General features: G+C 41.9%; 1 protein-coding gene across 2 annotated transcripts in view; it reads left to right on the top strand.

Annotated features, from left to right (window-relative positions):
• Nucleotides 1-18,169, top strand: part of LOC122795551 (elongin-A-like) — a 1,176,755-nt gene that overhangs the window by 660,371 nt on the left and 498,215 nt on the right. For both annotated transcript variants that reach the window (XM_044063776.1, XM_044063777.1), the window contains one exon: nucleotides 13,706-13,805. In XM_044063776.1, coding sequence (XP_043919711.1) covers nucleotides 13,706-13,805 — 100 coding nt within the window. The remainder of the gene's footprint in view (nucleotides 1-13,705; nucleotides 13,806-18,169) is intronic.

Here is an 18,169-nt window from a genome sequence, read left to right as displayed (position 1 = left end):
TGCTCTACTGTGAATCAAGTAACTCCACACTATTCAAGTCTTTAAAAGTTCTGATATCTGACATAAGATAATAGGAGTTGCAAGACAACTGAGCTACAAGGCCATTACTACCTTGTTTCCCTTTTCAAGGCGAGCCAGGCCACTCATACCAGGTGTGAATTTATGAATATTCATGCAGTTGTTCATCGCCTCTTTAAAGGCAGATAGTGTGCTGCTCTGCCTAATTTGGGAGGATGTTTGTTCCAGAGTAGTGATAGGTACTGAGGGCAAACCTACCTGTTCACCTTGTCTTACTTGTTGGAGTAGATTTAGATCTCTAGTCCTAGTATTGGTAGTACTGTTGGATATTGGGGTGTACTGGATTCCTTATAGCCCTATAAGAAAGGCACAGATCACCTCTAAGGAGTTTGAATGATGCTGAATATGGAGAGTAAACTTTGTCTGTTTTTGTAGAGGAGGTCTTTTAAGCCTAAGATCTTTTGAAATATAAACCTCTTGGGTCTTTTAAAATTGCTTGCTGTACTAAGTAAGGTATATCTCACATGTTGCTATTTAACCCATACATTTTCTCCTTACTAGCTTTCAACACAAAATTTAAAATTTTCAACAGTAAGAGTAGTCTCCCACCAACTGTGCTTTCTTAACATACCACCTAAGTTTACTCTGTAACCTTATCATTGGAGTTAGTACCATAGGTGCATCCCAGTGTTGTACATTTCCCTTCATTAAAAGTCTCATTATTTACCTTTGCATAGCTTCCGGCGTCAGGCTTGGACTTTTCTTATGCACTGGCTACTCCTCTTTCTCCCTCCCTTTATGGCAGTCTATCCCTAAGAGTTCAAATGCCCTCACTATAGATGTATTTAATTTACTCAGTGGCAATTTGGTTTGTTCTAAATCTGCACTTGCCTTGGCCCGGCCCAACTTCTCAAGCCTTTTTATGGAATTTGAGATACCTCCTGCACTCCAGAAAATTAATCTGAAGCTGTGATCCTTTCCTCGCACCCTCTAATTTGTCTGGAGTGCCAAGCTGTCAAGATAGGGCTACTGGATCCCTGGATCCTTGGCCTACAGCTGCAGATTGACAAAACTTTCCTCCTTGCGACCTCTTACATCAGGGAAGTACTGCAAATAATCATGTTATGTTGTGTATTCATGCCATAAATGTAAGAGTGCATGTGCATTTTGACACTTGAGCAGATCATAACTTATTTTGTTGCAGATGCTAAGTTTTTTTTCAGTTAAAATAGTGTGGTAGGGAAGAGAGCAACGGAGTACTTTAGTTGATGTATATGGTGAATGAGTGAGCTAAGTTGTCACATGGAGGATGCCCTCCTACAATCCTACAAGAACAATTTTTTTTAAGACCTTTATTAGATTATCAATGAAGGCATAAATAAATGCACATTAATATAAAAGAAAAATGTATTGACATGATGTTAATCGTGTTTCACTGTTGCAGTCATTACATTTGGGTTATCCTGCTGGCGGGCTACCCTCAGTCGGCCAGAATTTCAAAGTCCTGGTCCGGCGTCTGTTGCTGTCGCCTCTTCCCTGACGTCAGTGTGCCAGGGGTATATAAGATGCAGCCGACGCCATTTTCTTCAGTCTTTCTTGCCGCGTGGTGCCCGAAGCAAAAGCAGTTCGCAAGTGCCGGTCGGCCGACTCCTGAGATTTTCAAAATTGAATTTAAGAACCGAAGTCTTCAATAAAGCTAAGTACCCTGTTGGGGAAAGTTTTTCTTGCTCCAGACCGATGTCAGTAAAAGTTAACAATTGTATTTCTTCTGGGAAGCAAATACCTCAAAAGGATTTTCACTCTTACTGTATTCCTTGCCTAGGCCTTGACCACGACGTTGCTAGTTGTCAGTTTTGTGCTAGATTCAACCAATGCACTATTAAGCGTCGGTTTGATTTTGCTTTACATTACTTTGGCCGAAGGTTTAACTACATAATGCCGTTGAAACAACCGACGACTGGAATCCATAAAAAACGCAAACGCAAAGACAAAGAAAAGGATAGGCATCCGAGGTCCAACACAGACGAAGCCTCTTCTAGGCCAGTCACCGGTTCTCAGTGAGGCGCTTTCGCAGCCCCTGACACCTACTACCTCAGAGCCACAGGCCGCCTCCGACTCCCACGTGGATACAACTAGGCCTCTGAAAACTCAAGGTATTGGGCCTATGGAAACTATTCCCTCAGATGGGTCCGGAGCCGCTGAGCAGGCATCGGCTTCTGAAGGTGTTTTCAGACCTTCACAGCTTACTATCAAGTCCACTTCAGCAGCCAAGGCAAAGTCTAAAACACCATTAAAGACAAAGAAACAAGTACAGCATTCTCCTGGACAGTCATCCATGCCAAAGAAACAGTTGCTTAAAATGGCCGAGGACCTAATTACTTTGATCAGGGGTTCCCATCCCCCTCCTGATAAAAGGCCTAGGCAAGACACTGACTAGGACTCCTCTGATTCCTCTTCAGAACAGGGATACTCTCTTCCTCCCTATGAGGACTCTGATGCTGAAGAATCTATCCCTTCAGCCTCTCCTCCTGAGGATTACTCTTTTGGGGAAACCCTGCACACCATGAGGGAGCATTTTCATTGGGAGAGCCAGGATTATTCAGAATCCAAGAAAAGGCTCAGAGACTTTCTTTTACTGCCTCAACACAGGCCCCTTGCTATTCCTCCCTGTACTAGATATTGTTGCTGATGTTTTTTCTGAATCCAGTTTGTCTCCTGATTCTTTACCCCCTGCACCAGTCAAGCCAGATGGGTACTACAGGGTCCCAGACTCTCATAAATTTCTTTATAAAAACCCTGCTGCTGACCCAGAAACAATTTCTCAGGGTCCCAAGGGGGTCAAAGCTTCCACTGCAAAAAAACCCTGTCCCCTCTGATAGGGATTCCAGAGCTCTGGATAGATGGGGGAAAAAAATTTACACTTCTGCTATTTTAGCTGTAAGGGCTTTAAAGTGCCAGTTTCACATGCTTAAATATCAACAATACCTAATGTCTTTGCTAAAACAAAAAATACTTACAAGCTCAGAATGTCCTGTCAATAAGGAAATGCAGGATTTATTGCATGCAGCTGAACAAGTGGGAAAGCATACTCTGCAATGTGGTTTTGATTCATTAGAGGCTTCTTGCAGAGCCACTGTTACAGGCTCTGTCATTCGAAGGCATGCTTGGTTAAAAGAAGTTTACCAGATCATGTTAAAGCAATTATTGGATGCTCCATTACAGCATGATACTTTGTTTGGTGTTAAGGCAGAAGAGGTGTTAAAGAAAATGGAGGATAAAGCTAAATCAATGCAGACAATAAAGGATTTCTTACAGGTTCAGCCACCTAGATTTAGCAGGAACTGGCCTTCTAAAAATTGGTCCTTTCCAATGTCAGACAGGCCACAAAGAGGCAGATCTCAGCCCCAAGGCTCATACAGAGCTAAACAATGGGGTGCTTCAGCCCCCAAAGGCGGAGAAGAAAAATCACAACCTTATAGGAAACAGTCTCAATGACTTCCCTCTACAAAAGCGAAGCACTTGCCTTTTGACAGCACCCTTAGGGGGAAAACTAGCATTTCTCTCACAAAACTGGCACATGATCACCCAGGCCAAATGGGTACAGGTTACAGGTTCCACTTTCACACCCTACCAAGGTCAAAAGGTATGCCAGACCTGCCTCCAAACCAATGGGCAGAGGCACAAAAACAAATTTCTGCTCTCAGGGACATGAGAGCTATTCAAAAAGTATCACAGCAAGAACAGGGGCAAGGATTTTACTCAAGACTCTTCTTGGTACCCAGAAAGGACAAAGCCTGGAGACCAATACTGGACCTGTCAATTCTAAATACTTTCCTGGATGTTCCAAAATTCAAAATGTTGACACTGCAGCAACTTCTACCCATGCTGGGTAAGAAGGCTTGGCTAGTTACTTTGGACCTCAAAGAAGCATACCTGCATGTCCCAATCAGACAGACTTGCAGAAGATACCTCAGATTCATAGCTGGCTCAATGCATTACCAATTCTCTGCACTGCCCTTTGGCTTATCTACTGCACCCAGGGTCTTCACAAAATGCCTGGCACCAGTAATTGCATTTTGCAGACAAAAAGGAATTCAAATATATCACTACTTGAACGACTGCCTTATTCAAGCAGAGAGCAAGGACATTCTACTAAAGCATCTGGTGTTTGTAAAAGAATTACTAATTTGCCTAGGGTACACAGTAAACGAAAAGAAATCAAAACTAGTGCCCCCTCAAGAGAGAATATTCCTGGGTGCAAGCTTAAATACAACTGCCCAGATGGCTTATCTCACGCCAGACAAACAGGCAACTGACTCATTACTTTCAAATGATGGCAACAAAGACCCAGCTACCTGCAAGAAAAATTCTGCAGGCTTTGTGCTTCATGGCATCTTGCATCCTGCTAATTCCATATACAAGACTGAATATGAGGAAGCTACAAAGGTACCTAAAAAGTGTTTTGACTCAACATTGCCACAGCCTGGAAACAATAATAACTCTTATTCCCTGCCTGCAACAGGAGTTTCGATGGTGGGCTCTGGCCTGTCACCACAACAAGGGACAGCCTTTCACTTTACCCACAGCCAGGCAGACACTAACAGATGCATCGGACTATGCCTGGGGGGGGCACACATGGCAGGAAAATGTATTCAGGGCACGTGGCCCATGGACCAAATGCATCTTCACATCAATCAAAAAGAGATGCTAGCTCTACAGAATTCCCTGACAGCCTTCAAGGATCTACTACATCCAGGACAACTATTGCTAAAGATGGACAATACTACAGTTATGTGGTACATAAACAAGCAAGGGGGCACACATTCCTACCCCCTCTGCAGGCAAGCCATGACTTTGTGGAACACAGAACTGACCTATCAAGTACATCTGCAGGCACAATTCCTGCCAGGAAAGAAAAATACTCTGGCAGACGAACTAAGTAGAAAACCTCATGGACCCTCATGAATGGAAACTAAATCCACAGGTCTTCCACATGATAACCAGGAAATGTGGATGCCCAGACATAGATCTATTTGCCTCCCCTCACAACTACCAACTACAGAGATTCTGCACAAGGACTTATCACTCACAAGCATAGAAAGTGGATGCTCTATCTTTCAGCTGGAAAACCCTAACAGTTTATGCCTTTCCACCACTGCCTCTTCTTCCCAAGGTGCTCCTAAAAGTCAGACAAGAGAAGCCAAAAATGATTTTGATTGCCCCAGACTGGCCATGCCAACACTGGTACCCAATCCTCAAGAGCTTGTCTCACAGCCCAGCCTGAACTTTACCTCTAATTCCTCATCTTCTGACTCAACAAAACAATCAAATCCTGCACAGCCAACTCAGAACCTTAAATCTGGCTGCATTGCGGATAATATAGCCACACAGAACACACCCCTCTCTAAAGCTGTTATGGATGTCATTTTGGAAGCCAGGAGGCCCAGCACCAGGAAATCTTGTGCAGAAAAATGGAAGAGATTCTGTGCTTGGAACCAGGCACAAGGACTTGAACCACGTGTTCCAAATATTCCTCAGATTTTACAAGACTCTGGAGACCAATACTGGACCTGTCAGCTCTACTGAATTCTCCAATTGTAGGCCAATAGCTATACTCTCTCCACTTGCAAAGATTATGGAAAAATGTATTCATAGACAATTCATGCACCACCTAATCCAAAATCGCCTTATGGCAGACACTCAGCATGGCTTCCGTCCTCATCACAGCACTACTTCAGCCCTCCTAGCCTTTACTAATACCATAAACCATAATCGCAACAATAATTATATATCCTCAGCCCTCTTTTTGGATCTTTCCAAGGCATTAGATATGGTTGATCACCAACTTTTAATCCACACCCTGCAAACATTCTGTCTAGATACTGGAGCCCTCCAATGGTTTCAATCCTACCTGAATGGTCGACAGCAGGCTGTCCTCTGGCAGAACAAACTCTCTAACCTTCTACCTAACACCCTCGGAGTACCACAAGGCTCTATATTAGGGCCCTTGCTGTTCTCCATCTTCATTAACGACCTTTATACTGTCATCCCAAAAGTCAGCTGTATCCAATATGCTGATGACTCTACTCTGATTTGCTCAGCCACATCTCCAGTAGAGTTATGGTCAGCTACCCAGACCACCTTTAATACAATAGAAAACTGGCTTTCAGAACATCGTCTGATCCTAAATCCCAAAAAAACTAAAATGCTGTTATTTTCACCAACACGTAGGTCTACCGCTTTCACCTTTACCATAAAATCAAATGATGGCACAATAATCTTCCCTGACCCATCTACAAAACTATTAGGTGTCATCATAGACAATAATCTCAAATTTGACCTACATGTTAACCAAACTATCAAAACCATCAATAAAAAACTAGGGTCACTTTACAAAATAAAAGCCTTCCTAACCCCTCCAGCTAAAATTGCTATAGCTCGCTCTCACCTTCTTTCAGCCCTTCTGTATGCATCCCCTCTACTCTCGAATTTGAACAAGACTGTCCTTAACAAACTCTCAATTTGCTACAACCACATTGCCAGGTTTGCCACTGGACTGCCTTTTAGGACACATCATTGCATCAGTCTAAATCAGCTCGGTTGGCTTGAACTACCTAGCCTAATCCAGTATAACCAACTGATTATGGCCTATAAAATCCTCTATAATCCGGACAATACTCCTGCCCTTAAAAATATTATCACCCCCTATAACAATCCTAGACCGCTTCGATCCTCTAACAAACTACTAATTCAGACTAGCAAAATTAATAACACAGCCGGTGATTCTCTCTTTGCAAACTCTGTAAGTAGATCCTGGAACTCTCTTCCAGCTGATATTACCTTACTTTCCACCTTAGGTCAATTTAAAACTAGACTCGAACAACATTTGTCACTTAACTGGCTATGTCAATGCATCAAGCCTGGCTAACTCGAATGTGTAAAAATCTGTTAACCAGTTTACTGTGTAATTTAATTTAATCCTGATTTGTGCTCAGGACTAACTTTTTAACCTGTGGAACTTGTTTAACTTGCTTACTTATGTAATCTCTGTAAATAATCTGTTTGTAATATGTAATTCTGTATCTGCTTACCCTTGGAGCTTTTCTCCCCAGGCCTCTGCTGAAAATGGACATGCATTGTCGGACTATCCCGGTCAACAAATATAAAATAAAAATAAAATACCTAACTGAGATGCTGGGCAAAGGCCTATCCTTCTCATCAATTAAAATACATGCCTCTGCCATTTCAGCTCATTACAATATGGAGCCTCCTATTTTCTCTCATCCACTGCTAAGACAGTACCTCAGAGGGGCAAAAAACATAAGACCCCCAAGGAGAGCACCAATACCTACATGGGACCTCAACTTTGTCTTAGAAAAGCTCACACTACCTCCTTTTGAGCCAGCCAATACAGCTGACATAAAATTCTTATCATGGAAAACTGCTCTGCTCCTAGCAATAACTTCAGCAAGAAGAGTCTCAGAGTTACAGGCATTAATGGCAGTGGAACCTTTTATTTTTCATCTGGACAGGGTTTCTCTAAGGACAAACACAACATTTATGCCAAAGGTAGTATCCAGTGTGGCTCTTAACCAAACCATTCATTTGCCAACATTTTATCCAAATCCCAAGAATAAAGGGGAGAGACTTCTGCACTCTTTGGACATACACAGGCAGCTACGCTTCTACTTGGACAAAAGAAAAGCTTTCAGAAAAACTGAGCAACTGTTTGTAGCATATGCTGCAGGATCACAAGGAAAGGCTATCTCAAAGCAGACTATTTCAAAATGGATAGGGCACTGTATTCATTTCTGCTATGCACACCATGGCAAGTCAGTGCCTAAGGGCATTAGGCCACATTCTACCAGGGCAGCAGCCACTTCAGTAGCCTTTCTCAGAGGAGTACCAACCATGGAGATTTTGGAGGCTGCAACTTGGAGTTCAGTGCACACCTTTACCAAGCATTACCACCTGCCTCTTTACTCTAAATCCAGAGCAGGCTTTGCCACTGTAGTTCTGCAGGGCCTCGTAGCCACTCCTAATCCTATTTAGACCCAGCCGCCCTACCTCATCTTTGGGATTCTACCCAAGTGTAATGACTGCAACAGTGAAACACGATGAACATAGTACAGTTGTGTATCTACCATAAATATAGATGTTCAAGTGTATTCACTGTTGCAGTCCAGGTTACCCACCCTCCATCCCCCTTTCTTTGCTGGGACTTATCTATACTTCTCTATCCTATACAACCTATGTGGTGTATTTGCTTGTAGATGAGGGTATTTTTTTTATTTTACTGTATGTTTTTATAAGCAATATGTATTGCCTAACTTCTTGGGGGCACCTGACATCTGGGTCAAGATAAACTGAAGAAAATGGTGTCGGCTGCATCTTATATACCCCTGACGCACTGATGTCAGGGAAGAGGCGACAGCAACCAACGCCAGACCAGGACTTTGGAATTCAGGCCGACTGAGGGTAGCCTGCCAGCAGGATAACCCAAGTGTAATGACTGCAACAGTGAATACACTCTTAACATCTACATTTATGGTAGGTAAACAACTGTACTTTTCCAGTTACATACGTTCTATATCGCATGTTATTTTGTTATAACTATCAGTCCAAATATATTCATTTCCTGCCATCCCTTAAACCTCACTCCTGCAGAACATTATTCTGTGTGTCTAATTCTCACAATTTCTATTTTATTTTACAATTTATTAGACAAATAACTTGGGCATTGTTCAAGCTGTGTGTGTGTTTTGTATTACTTTCAATGGGGTAATTAATTTAAATTAGTTGCATCCTACATGAACTCCGAGGAACTAATCCCTCAAATAAAACAGCTATACAATCTCAGCCTCACTACAGGATATGTGCCCACAGAATGACATACAGCAACAGTGGTCCCACTCCACAAAGGTGGAGCCTCTACGGAACTTGGAAACTATCACCCCATAAGCCTGACTAGCTTAGTCTGCAAGGCTATGGAGAGGATCATCATGGAGCTCATAAACAAAGACATTGGGGACCTACAGACACTAGATCCTACCCAGTTCGGCTTTGTCAAGGGCAGATCCTGCCTTTTGAACCTGGTTGACTTCTTCGAAACAGTCACCAAAGCCATAGATGAAGGGAAGGTAGTCCACACAGCCTATCTGGACCTTGCAAAGGCATTTGACACAATACCCCACTCGGGCATCATAGATAAGCTATCCAGCTTAAATATAAATCCCTATGTCAGAAGATGGGTCGCAAACTGGCTCAAAGACAGAACCCACAGAGTGAGAGTTGCTGGAGCCATGTCCAACTCGAAACTGGTCACAAGTGGCATCCCACAGGGTTCTGTCCTGGGACCACTCTTGTTCGGTATATACTTTTCCGAGGAACAGGCAAACGTGGGAGGACTATGGCTCACCAAGTTCGCCGACGACTGCAAACTGGGCGCCATAATCAACTCTCCAGCTGACACAAACATCCTTCAAAAAGGTCTCAGAGACAGATAACTGGTGCCAGCGCCATGGTTTAAAGCTAAATGCCAAAAAATGTATAGTCATACCCTTTGGCAAAAACAATGTGCCCACAAATTACCACATAGGCGGAAGCCCATTAAGTACAGAGAAAGTTATTAGGGACCTGGGGACCCAAGTTGATAGCAATCTCTCCTTTGAAAACCACATTGCCAAAGTGGTTAGAAAGACCTTCTGCATAGCCCCACCTCATCACGAAGGGTTTCACATCTAGATCAAGAGAGGTAATCGTGCCCCTTTATTCATCCTTCATCAGGCCCATCATAGAATACGATGCCCCTTTTGGGATGTACCTTGCACGACACCTGCAGCAATTAGAAAGACCCCAAAAGTATCTCACCAAGAGGATCAAGGGTCTCAAACAGATGCCATATGCTGCTCGGTTAAAAACAACTCCAGCTCTACTCAGTTGCATACTGCCTACTTCGAGGCGATCTATGCCTGACATACAAAGCTATGTCAAATCTAGAATTAATGGACATGCTCCACCTCAGTAAATCTAAATCCCTTAAAGCCACACGCTCGAGGGACTTGAACCTCAGCACAGAAATAAATAGAACTTGCTGGAGGGACAGGTTCATAACCCAGAGGCTCCCTTCGCTCTGGAATAGAATTCCAGTTCATGTGAGGCAGCGCACCTCACTGAATCTCTTCAAGAGGAATCTCGATAGGTGGATGGGGGATCGTAGGTTTGTCCCAGGGATTACTCCCGTGTCACTATTGGACAGAGGCACAATAAACTAAACCTTAAAAAGGGCACAGTATACTCAAATCAAGGGGTGGCGTAAGCCATACAGAATTGGGCTAGGCTTATAATTGCCCCAGGGCAGATAGCCTAGTATGAACCTATGAATTAGGGGGAGGGTATTCTTTTCGTATTAGAGTATTGTTAGTTGTTTCTGCTCTTTCTTATGTGTATTGGGAACAGTACTGTATTTGTTAGTATGTCTATTCCTCTACTTGTACGTGTTATGTTATATTTCCTTTGTAATCTCAAGAACTGAGCTGATGGCATGAAATTTTACTTAAGCTACATGTTTGTAGTTTTAAATAAAGTTTACTTTGACTTATTTCTGTGTAATTTGCTGCTTCCCTTTATAAACAATCCCACTTCCAGTTCTTTTATTCTTATTACAATATTCAGTATTTTAAATACAGTTGGTTTAGACTTTGATTTGCATTTTAGTGGTTGCTTTTTGGCAGCAACCAGAACTGAACTTAATAAAGCCTTACTGCATCCGGGCAATTCTGATCAAAAGATCCAGCTCAAAAGAACTGGTTCCTTTCTTGCACCCATTTGCTCACCCAATATTTCTGACAGAATACTCTTTTTTTTTTTTGGGGGGGGGGGTTTAAAATCTGCCATTTCATTACACCTAAATACGTATGTTTGCAGTTACCTCTTTCTTCCCTGTTACGCCTCCAATCATTTACTAATTGAGGAAAAATTCTTTGGAGTCTGCGTGGGATATAAAAATACCTGTGCAAACAGCTCCAAGCAAAAATCCTAAACCTAGAACAACTTTACAAAAAATTGCTTGATGTTAGAGTGTTTATTTAGAACTGGGTGCTACTTTTAGATGTTTCAATGTTTTATGTCCTGACTTAATGCAGATGTGATTTTCCATAGTAAATCCACTATTCAGAGTAACAATTCTTTGTTGAGAATGGATATTATCCTCTTAATGGCCTGAAATATGTGAAAGGGCAATGGAAATTTCTGGATGGTACCTATCTGAATAATAGTTATCTGATATGTTTGATCTGCCTTTGAGAGTAACCTTATAGCAAATGGGGGACCATTGATACACCTATAAATGAAGAATGGCTTGATCAGCTTCATAAAGGTAACCACAAAACATGTGAGGTGACCTCCACATTGAATGTTCTTTTCCAAGTTTGATGGATACTAAACTTATTACTAGAGAGCCTCTTAAATTCCTGAATGCACATTACCTGTAGATTATAAATTACTAAAAATCTTACAAATTTCTTGAATGTTAATATGTCAACATTATTACAGTTTTACAACTTATCAAACGGACAGTATTTCAGATTGTGTCAGTCTCTCCTGTCCCTTAATTTCTGATTTATCCTTTCAGAGCTAAATGATATTGATGATTCACAATCACTTTTTGTATCTTAACATTTTTGTTTGCTTTTGAATTGCAGTTGTTTTGCACTTTTGTATTACTTATTTTCTAAAGTTGTAAAATCATAGTTGCAAAAAATGTTATTTATGCTCTAACCCAAATGCTCAACTGGTCTATTTCAGTGGTGACCTGTTAGGGTCCATGGCAGGATGCTCATTTGATACCGTGTAAAGGATACCATGAAGATTCTCACTGCCATTCGAATAAATTTTCAAAAGCAGAGAGCTTCAGTTACTATCCGTGCAGAAAGAAGAAACACTTGTGATTGTGCTATGACTATTGTCATATGGAACTGCAAGGCACCGTGTCGGAGTGTGCTTGTGATGGCTTGATATGGGACTTTGCATTGTTCACCAGTATTACCAAGGACCAGAAGAGTTTGAGATAACTCTCTCATCTATGTTGTAATTCCCACATCTGGGCAACTGTTACCAGTCAATGAAGTAAAGGAACATTCTGGTCCCAGGCAGTCTTGTCACTATGGCCATACATTTGGTGAATATACTGGGAGCTGTATTGGGGCTATACAAGAGGGCACAAATCTAAATATGACCAACTCCTACTGAGAAGTGCAGTAACTTCCTGTCCTGGAATCCTTATCCATCTTGATGTGCAGGTGTGTACCCCCTGTATAAAAACAGGACATCTGACTCCTGCAAAACACACTTAATAATGGAGTGCACTATGACCTTCCCAAAGCCTGTTTTTGGAAAAAGTGATTGAGGCCACTGAGGCCCTAGATTGGTCTGAGGTCATTTTTTTCTATGGAGCTAAAAAAGAATATTGAATATAATTCAGACTTTTACTGCACCCTTGTGATTTGGGGGGTTGTCTGGAAGAGGACAGGATTGCAGTTGCAGAAAGAAGATAGGAAATTGTGTAGCCTCTAGAAATGACTTCCCACTGGACTTGTGTAATGGTGTACAACAGAGAAGTGGAAGAAGACATGTGACTGTTGCCTGTCTTCCTAATGCAGCACTTAGACAAGCCTTCCAGGGCTTTTGTGCTGACTGAAGGAATGCTGTGGAAACTTTTTTTTTTCACACATAAGGGTATCACCCACTCTGGATAACACACTGGCCATGTTAGCCTCTCTTAGAATGATGTGCAAGTTCCTGGCAATGCCTGTTAATTAATGAATAACTTAATACCAACAGCCCTGACAACCCTGAGCATTTTTCCTTCTTGCTGTGTCTTCTGGTGCTTGACAAAAATATAATTACAAAGTAATTGAAATCTTCTTGAACAAATAACATGGGCACAAAAATGCATAGAGCAGATGGCGTCATATCTAGAGTCTGAAATGGCATTTAAATGCGCGAATGTTTAAAATAGGAAACCCTTCTAATGTGTTTGATTCACAATAGTTTATTAATGATCTAGATTTTGTAAGGGACATCACAAGGAACTCTGCCAATGGGAGGAGCCAAAGATTTGTTGTAGTAAATGTAAGTTTTATACAGCAGGATATTTATGGCACTGCATGACTCTCTTCACAAGTCATCCACTTGATCTCTGCCATATTAGTAAGACCTACGTGAAATAACCTGTTTTTCAGTAATGACCGTGGCACTTTTTCTGCACTTAAAGAAACTAAGCATTTAGAGAGGTCATTGGGTGCAGATCCAGATATTGCCTACAGAATGCCATTTGGTACTGAGTGAATTGTGTTTAGGCTTTTTTTAGTAAGTGTTAACTATCTGCACTCCTTACATAGAATGTTTTTCCTCTGTAAATTGCAATATAATATAGCAACAAAGTATAAAAAATACAGCTTAAAGAATGTATTAAGAGGTACATAGTTTATCTGCACAGTTAATTGTAGGTAATTAATTGTACTTGTGATATATTTTAATTCTATTATGTTATCTACCCCCCCCCCCAACAATATGTATGCATGTATGTTTACAATTGTATGTTTCATATTTTGCGTCCAAATGCATCTTAGTTTAGCTTCAGTATATGAATTTGATCTGATGCATTTAACATGTTGGTTCTTTTTAGTTCAAGAAAGAGTCACTGAATGATTTACTTAAAGTTCCACTACCTACATTCTTACCAGATTGTTCTGTGCCATCATCCTTGACTGAAGTAGACACTAAACGTAAGTAAACATTGCATGTTCATCTCATTTATAAATGTGTCCCTTTCTGGGGTCCAATGTCTGTGGAATCCTGGTTTCATTTGATATGATGTTTCTCCATCAGTCATTTTGGAATCCTGGCGTAGTTATTGTTTGTATAGTTTTCAGTGATCTTGCTCTCTCATATACCTCGTAGTCTTGGGTAGGTGCTACAATGTCTTAGCACTAATGAGTAATCAAGTCTTCATGTTGTCTATCTTTAATTACAGTATAATATATAGCTCCTCAGAAAATGTCCCGATGAGATCTACCCAGTCAAGAGAATGCATTAAGTAAAATATACAGCCATTCTGGCACTTTAATATGCTAAAGTTTGCTACTAGATTTTCCCATACCATCCTTCAAAGTGTTTAGCATTTTCTAATGTTTGTTGCATTTTGCTAATTTCTCATTTTCTTTAAAGATGGATTTGAATGCTACTACCATGTTTCCAGTTTGTGTACATCTTTTTGTTTTGTATTGAATGTATTGTCATAGTGAGATGAGCTGCAATCTGGGAAATATTTAAAAATGTATTTGCATTAGAGATGACTCGGATTAAAAAAATAGTACGCACGACTGGTTAAAAGATAAAAGTAAAAAGTAACCTTGCCACTTGCTTTTTTAGCAAAAGTTTAATATGTAAAAGAAAATGACTAAAGTAGTATACAACTCCATTAGCAACTGTGAAAATGTAGTGTAGCGTGGAGATGGAACTAAGCCTTTTTTCCTGTCTGCACTGTTGAAGAGCCTTAATATTCTGGAAGATACTTTTGTTCGGACCATTATCTTTTTAATGCTTCATGCTCAATTTCTTGGGTATACCACTTATTGTCCACATATTTATTTGGAAAGGACATTCTTTACTTGAAGTAAGTGTGTTGTCAGTTCCAGGAAGGATATTTGGTCAGAGCTAATCGAAACCATTTGAACATTTCATATGTAGATACTAGGCTATTGGCCCTAGGGCCTATATAAGCCTAGCCGAAAAGGTGCCCTGGCTTTCGCCACCCAAGAAAATTATTTTCCTGTGCCCCTGTTGAGCAGAGCCATAGAGGTGATTCCCGGGGTGAATTTCCTATTTCCCATCCAATCATCAAGATTTTTCTTGAGTGCTAATGAGCTTTGTTTGCTATAGATAGGTAGTTTTTTCCAGGGTATGGGAAGTCTCTGGGACAGGAATCTATCCCTCCAGCATGTTCTGTTTATTGTGGTGACAAGGTTTAGGTCCCTAGAGTGTGTAGCTCGGAGGGATTGGGATTTCTTTAGTTGGAGCATGTCCAACAGCTCTGGGTTTGACGTATCTTTGTATGTTAGGCAAAGATCACCTCTGAGTAGGCGATATGCGACTGAGTAAAGCTGGAGTTTTTTGAGACTGTCTGCGTAGGGCATCTGTTTGAGGCTGGTAATCCTCTTTGTGAGGTATTTCTGCGACCTTTCCAGCTGTAGATGTCTTGTGAAGTACATACCAAAAGGGGGGGTTGTACTCTATAATGGGTCTAATGAGTGACGAGTAGAAGGGAACAATGACCTTTTTTTTTTTCCTGGATGGGGAACCTTTTGTGATAAGTGTGCCACGTAGAAGGATTTCCTGACTGCTGTGGTGATGTGATTATCAAAGGAGAGACTACTGCCCACCTAAGTCCCAAGGTCTCTTATTACACTTTCGGTGTTAAGTAGACTACCACCTATGTGGTAGCTCATAGGTGCAGAGTTTTTACCAAAGGGGATGAAAATGCACTTTTTGGCATTGAGCTTGAGGCCATGGCTTTGACACCAGGTGTCTGTCTCAGTGAGGCCCTTTTGTAGGATGTCCACATCGTTAGGAGTTTGGATTATGGCTCCTAGTTTGCAGTCATCTGCGAACTTCGTTAGCCAAAAACCTTCTGTGTTAGCCTGTACTTCAGAAAAGTAGATACCAAACGGGAAAGGACCCAGGACTGAACCCTGTGGTACACCACTTGTCACTGGTCTGAAGTCTGAAATCGTATTTGGAGTCTGCTACTTTCACACTGTGGGTTCTGTCAGTGAGCCAGTTGATAACCCATCTTGTGACATAGGGATTTATGCCAAGTTCAGTGAGTTTATCTATAATTCTAGAGTGGCGGATGGTGTCAAAAGCCTTGGCGAGATCTAGATAAGGCTGTGAGAGCCCCCTTACCCTTGTCTACTGCTTTGGTGACTGCTTCAAAGAAGTGTGTCAGGTTTAGTAGATATGATCTGCCTTTTACAAACCCGAACTGGGTGGGGTCCAGAGTTTGGAGATCACCAATGTCTTTGTTTATAAGTTCCATGATACGTTCCATGGCCTTGCAGACTAGGCTCGTTAGGCTAATGAGGCGGTAGTTCCCAGGGTCTGTGGTGGCTCCCCCTTTGTGGAGTGGGATAACTGTCACTGTGAGCCATTCAGTGGGCAGAAAGCCAGAGGTGAGGCTATGATTGAACATGGTGCTTAGGTGGGGTGCCAGTTCATTCTGTAATTCATGTAGAACGCAGCCTGGGATGTTGTCAGGTCCCATGGATGCTGTGTTCTTGGCTTTGGAGAGTGTGGTTTTTACCTGTGCAGTCGTGATTACAGGAACTTTGCATTCTTCCGGTATAGAGATGGGCCCCTTAGGGGGGTGAGAGGGAGGTAAAGTTAGCACTGAACCTATCTGCCAGGATGTTGGCAGTATCAGTTGGTTCTGTATATTTAGTGCCATTGTGCTGTAACTCAGAGCAGATCTGAGTTTTGCCATTGAGATTCTTGACATAGCTATAGAATGCTTTGTGGTTGTTTTTTAGAATCCGTGGCAATTTTGTTTTTGTAACTAGCTTTTGAGGATTTTATGAGGGATCTCAGCTTCTTACTGAAGCTGATCAGGGAGTTCCTCCAATCATGGGATTTTACTCTTAAATAGTTTCTTTTGTTGTAGAGTTTGTTTATGGCAGGGGAGCACCAGATTTGCTTCCTTTTCTGGAGGATAGTAACTTGATTCTGTTATGGATAGCATGATCCATGCACTCATGTAAGTGCTTATAAAGTGCAATTGTGTAGGATTCAGCAGTCGTGCTTCTATTGTCCATGTCCGTCTGCATGGGTGTCATAAAGTTTGCCACTTCTGTCTTAAGAAGCGAGAAGTTGGCATTGGAGAATATTTTTATGGTGGTTTCTCTAATTGGGGGGTGGTGGGTGAGATGTGGATGCCTACGGTGATAAGCTTGTGGTCGGATCTGACCAACGAGGAAGTGACCTCTGGTGTGGAACACTGGTAGCCCATGTTTGTAATGACCAGGTCTAGGATACTGTTGCCCATGGCAGAGGTGTGGATAAGTTGATCCAAGGAGTTGGAATTTCTGAATTCCAGAAAACGTTGTGCAAGAGTGTTGATACATGACATGTACAGGAGTAGTTTTCCCATTTAATGGTGGGGTAGTTGAAATCGCCCATTATTAGGGTGTTGGGTTGTACTCTATTTTCCAGTGTATCAAGAATTGAGGAGTGGGAATCCTGGGGCATGGTGGGGGATCTGTAGCAAGTTACAATTTGGATTGCGGTCTTGTCCTGAGTTAGTTGTACTTGGATAATCTCAGATGCATTATGCTGAGCAACTAGCCTGGAAGTGTGGATATCCTTAATGAATATGGACATGCCTCCACCTTTAGTGTTTCGGTCCAGGTTAGGTGGCCGAAGTGTGGTATGAATTATAGCGTGGTAATGCAGGGGTGCTCTCTGGAGCCTTGAGCCAGGTCTCTGTCACTACATAGATGTCAATGTTCTCCATTTTAAGGAGTGCCTCGACTGAATGCATTTTGAGGTTTAGACTTCTAGCATTGAGTAACATTACACTCAGATTTTGCTTGCTTGTACCTGTTACCGTGGTGAATTTGTCATTTGAACCTTGCCTAAAAAAGGCACTATAAGGGTGGCAAGAGCCTTAGCCAGTATTCGGAATCCCAAGGGCGTCGGGTGCAGGCCATCTCTGGTAAAGCATTGTGGTCTGTCAGTCATGTCATCCCAGGAAGACAGATATAGGATCCCCTTAGAGTGACACCAGAAGCTGTCAATGGTTGAAGTCAATCATTTTGTCCTTGTGCTGTGGTATCATTCTGGATGATGGCAGGATGCTACTCAGGGTAAGGGTCATACCTGCCTGGGCTACAAGATCGGAGAGCTCCTCCATGTCTCTCTTCATGTAGTCCAGGGAGGTACATCTCGGGTCATTCAGGCCAACATAGACTATGACAGAGTTATATTTGTACTTGTGGAGTGACCTGAGTGCATGAGTTATGTGGCAGATCCTGGCACCTGACAGGCAGCTGACAGTAGCTTTCTCCTTGTGCCTGGTGAGTGGAACATCTGTGTG

This window comes from Protopterus annectens, chromosome 2.part2, assembly GCF_019279795.1.
Source record: "Protopterus annectens isolate FY-2018-M chromosome 2.part2, PAN1.0, whole genome shotgun sequence".
Lineage (NCBI taxonomy): Eukaryota > Metazoa > Chordata > Ceratodontiformes > Protopteridae > Protopterus > Protopterus annectens.
This window is presented reverse-complemented; position numbering and strand designations above follow the sequence as displayed.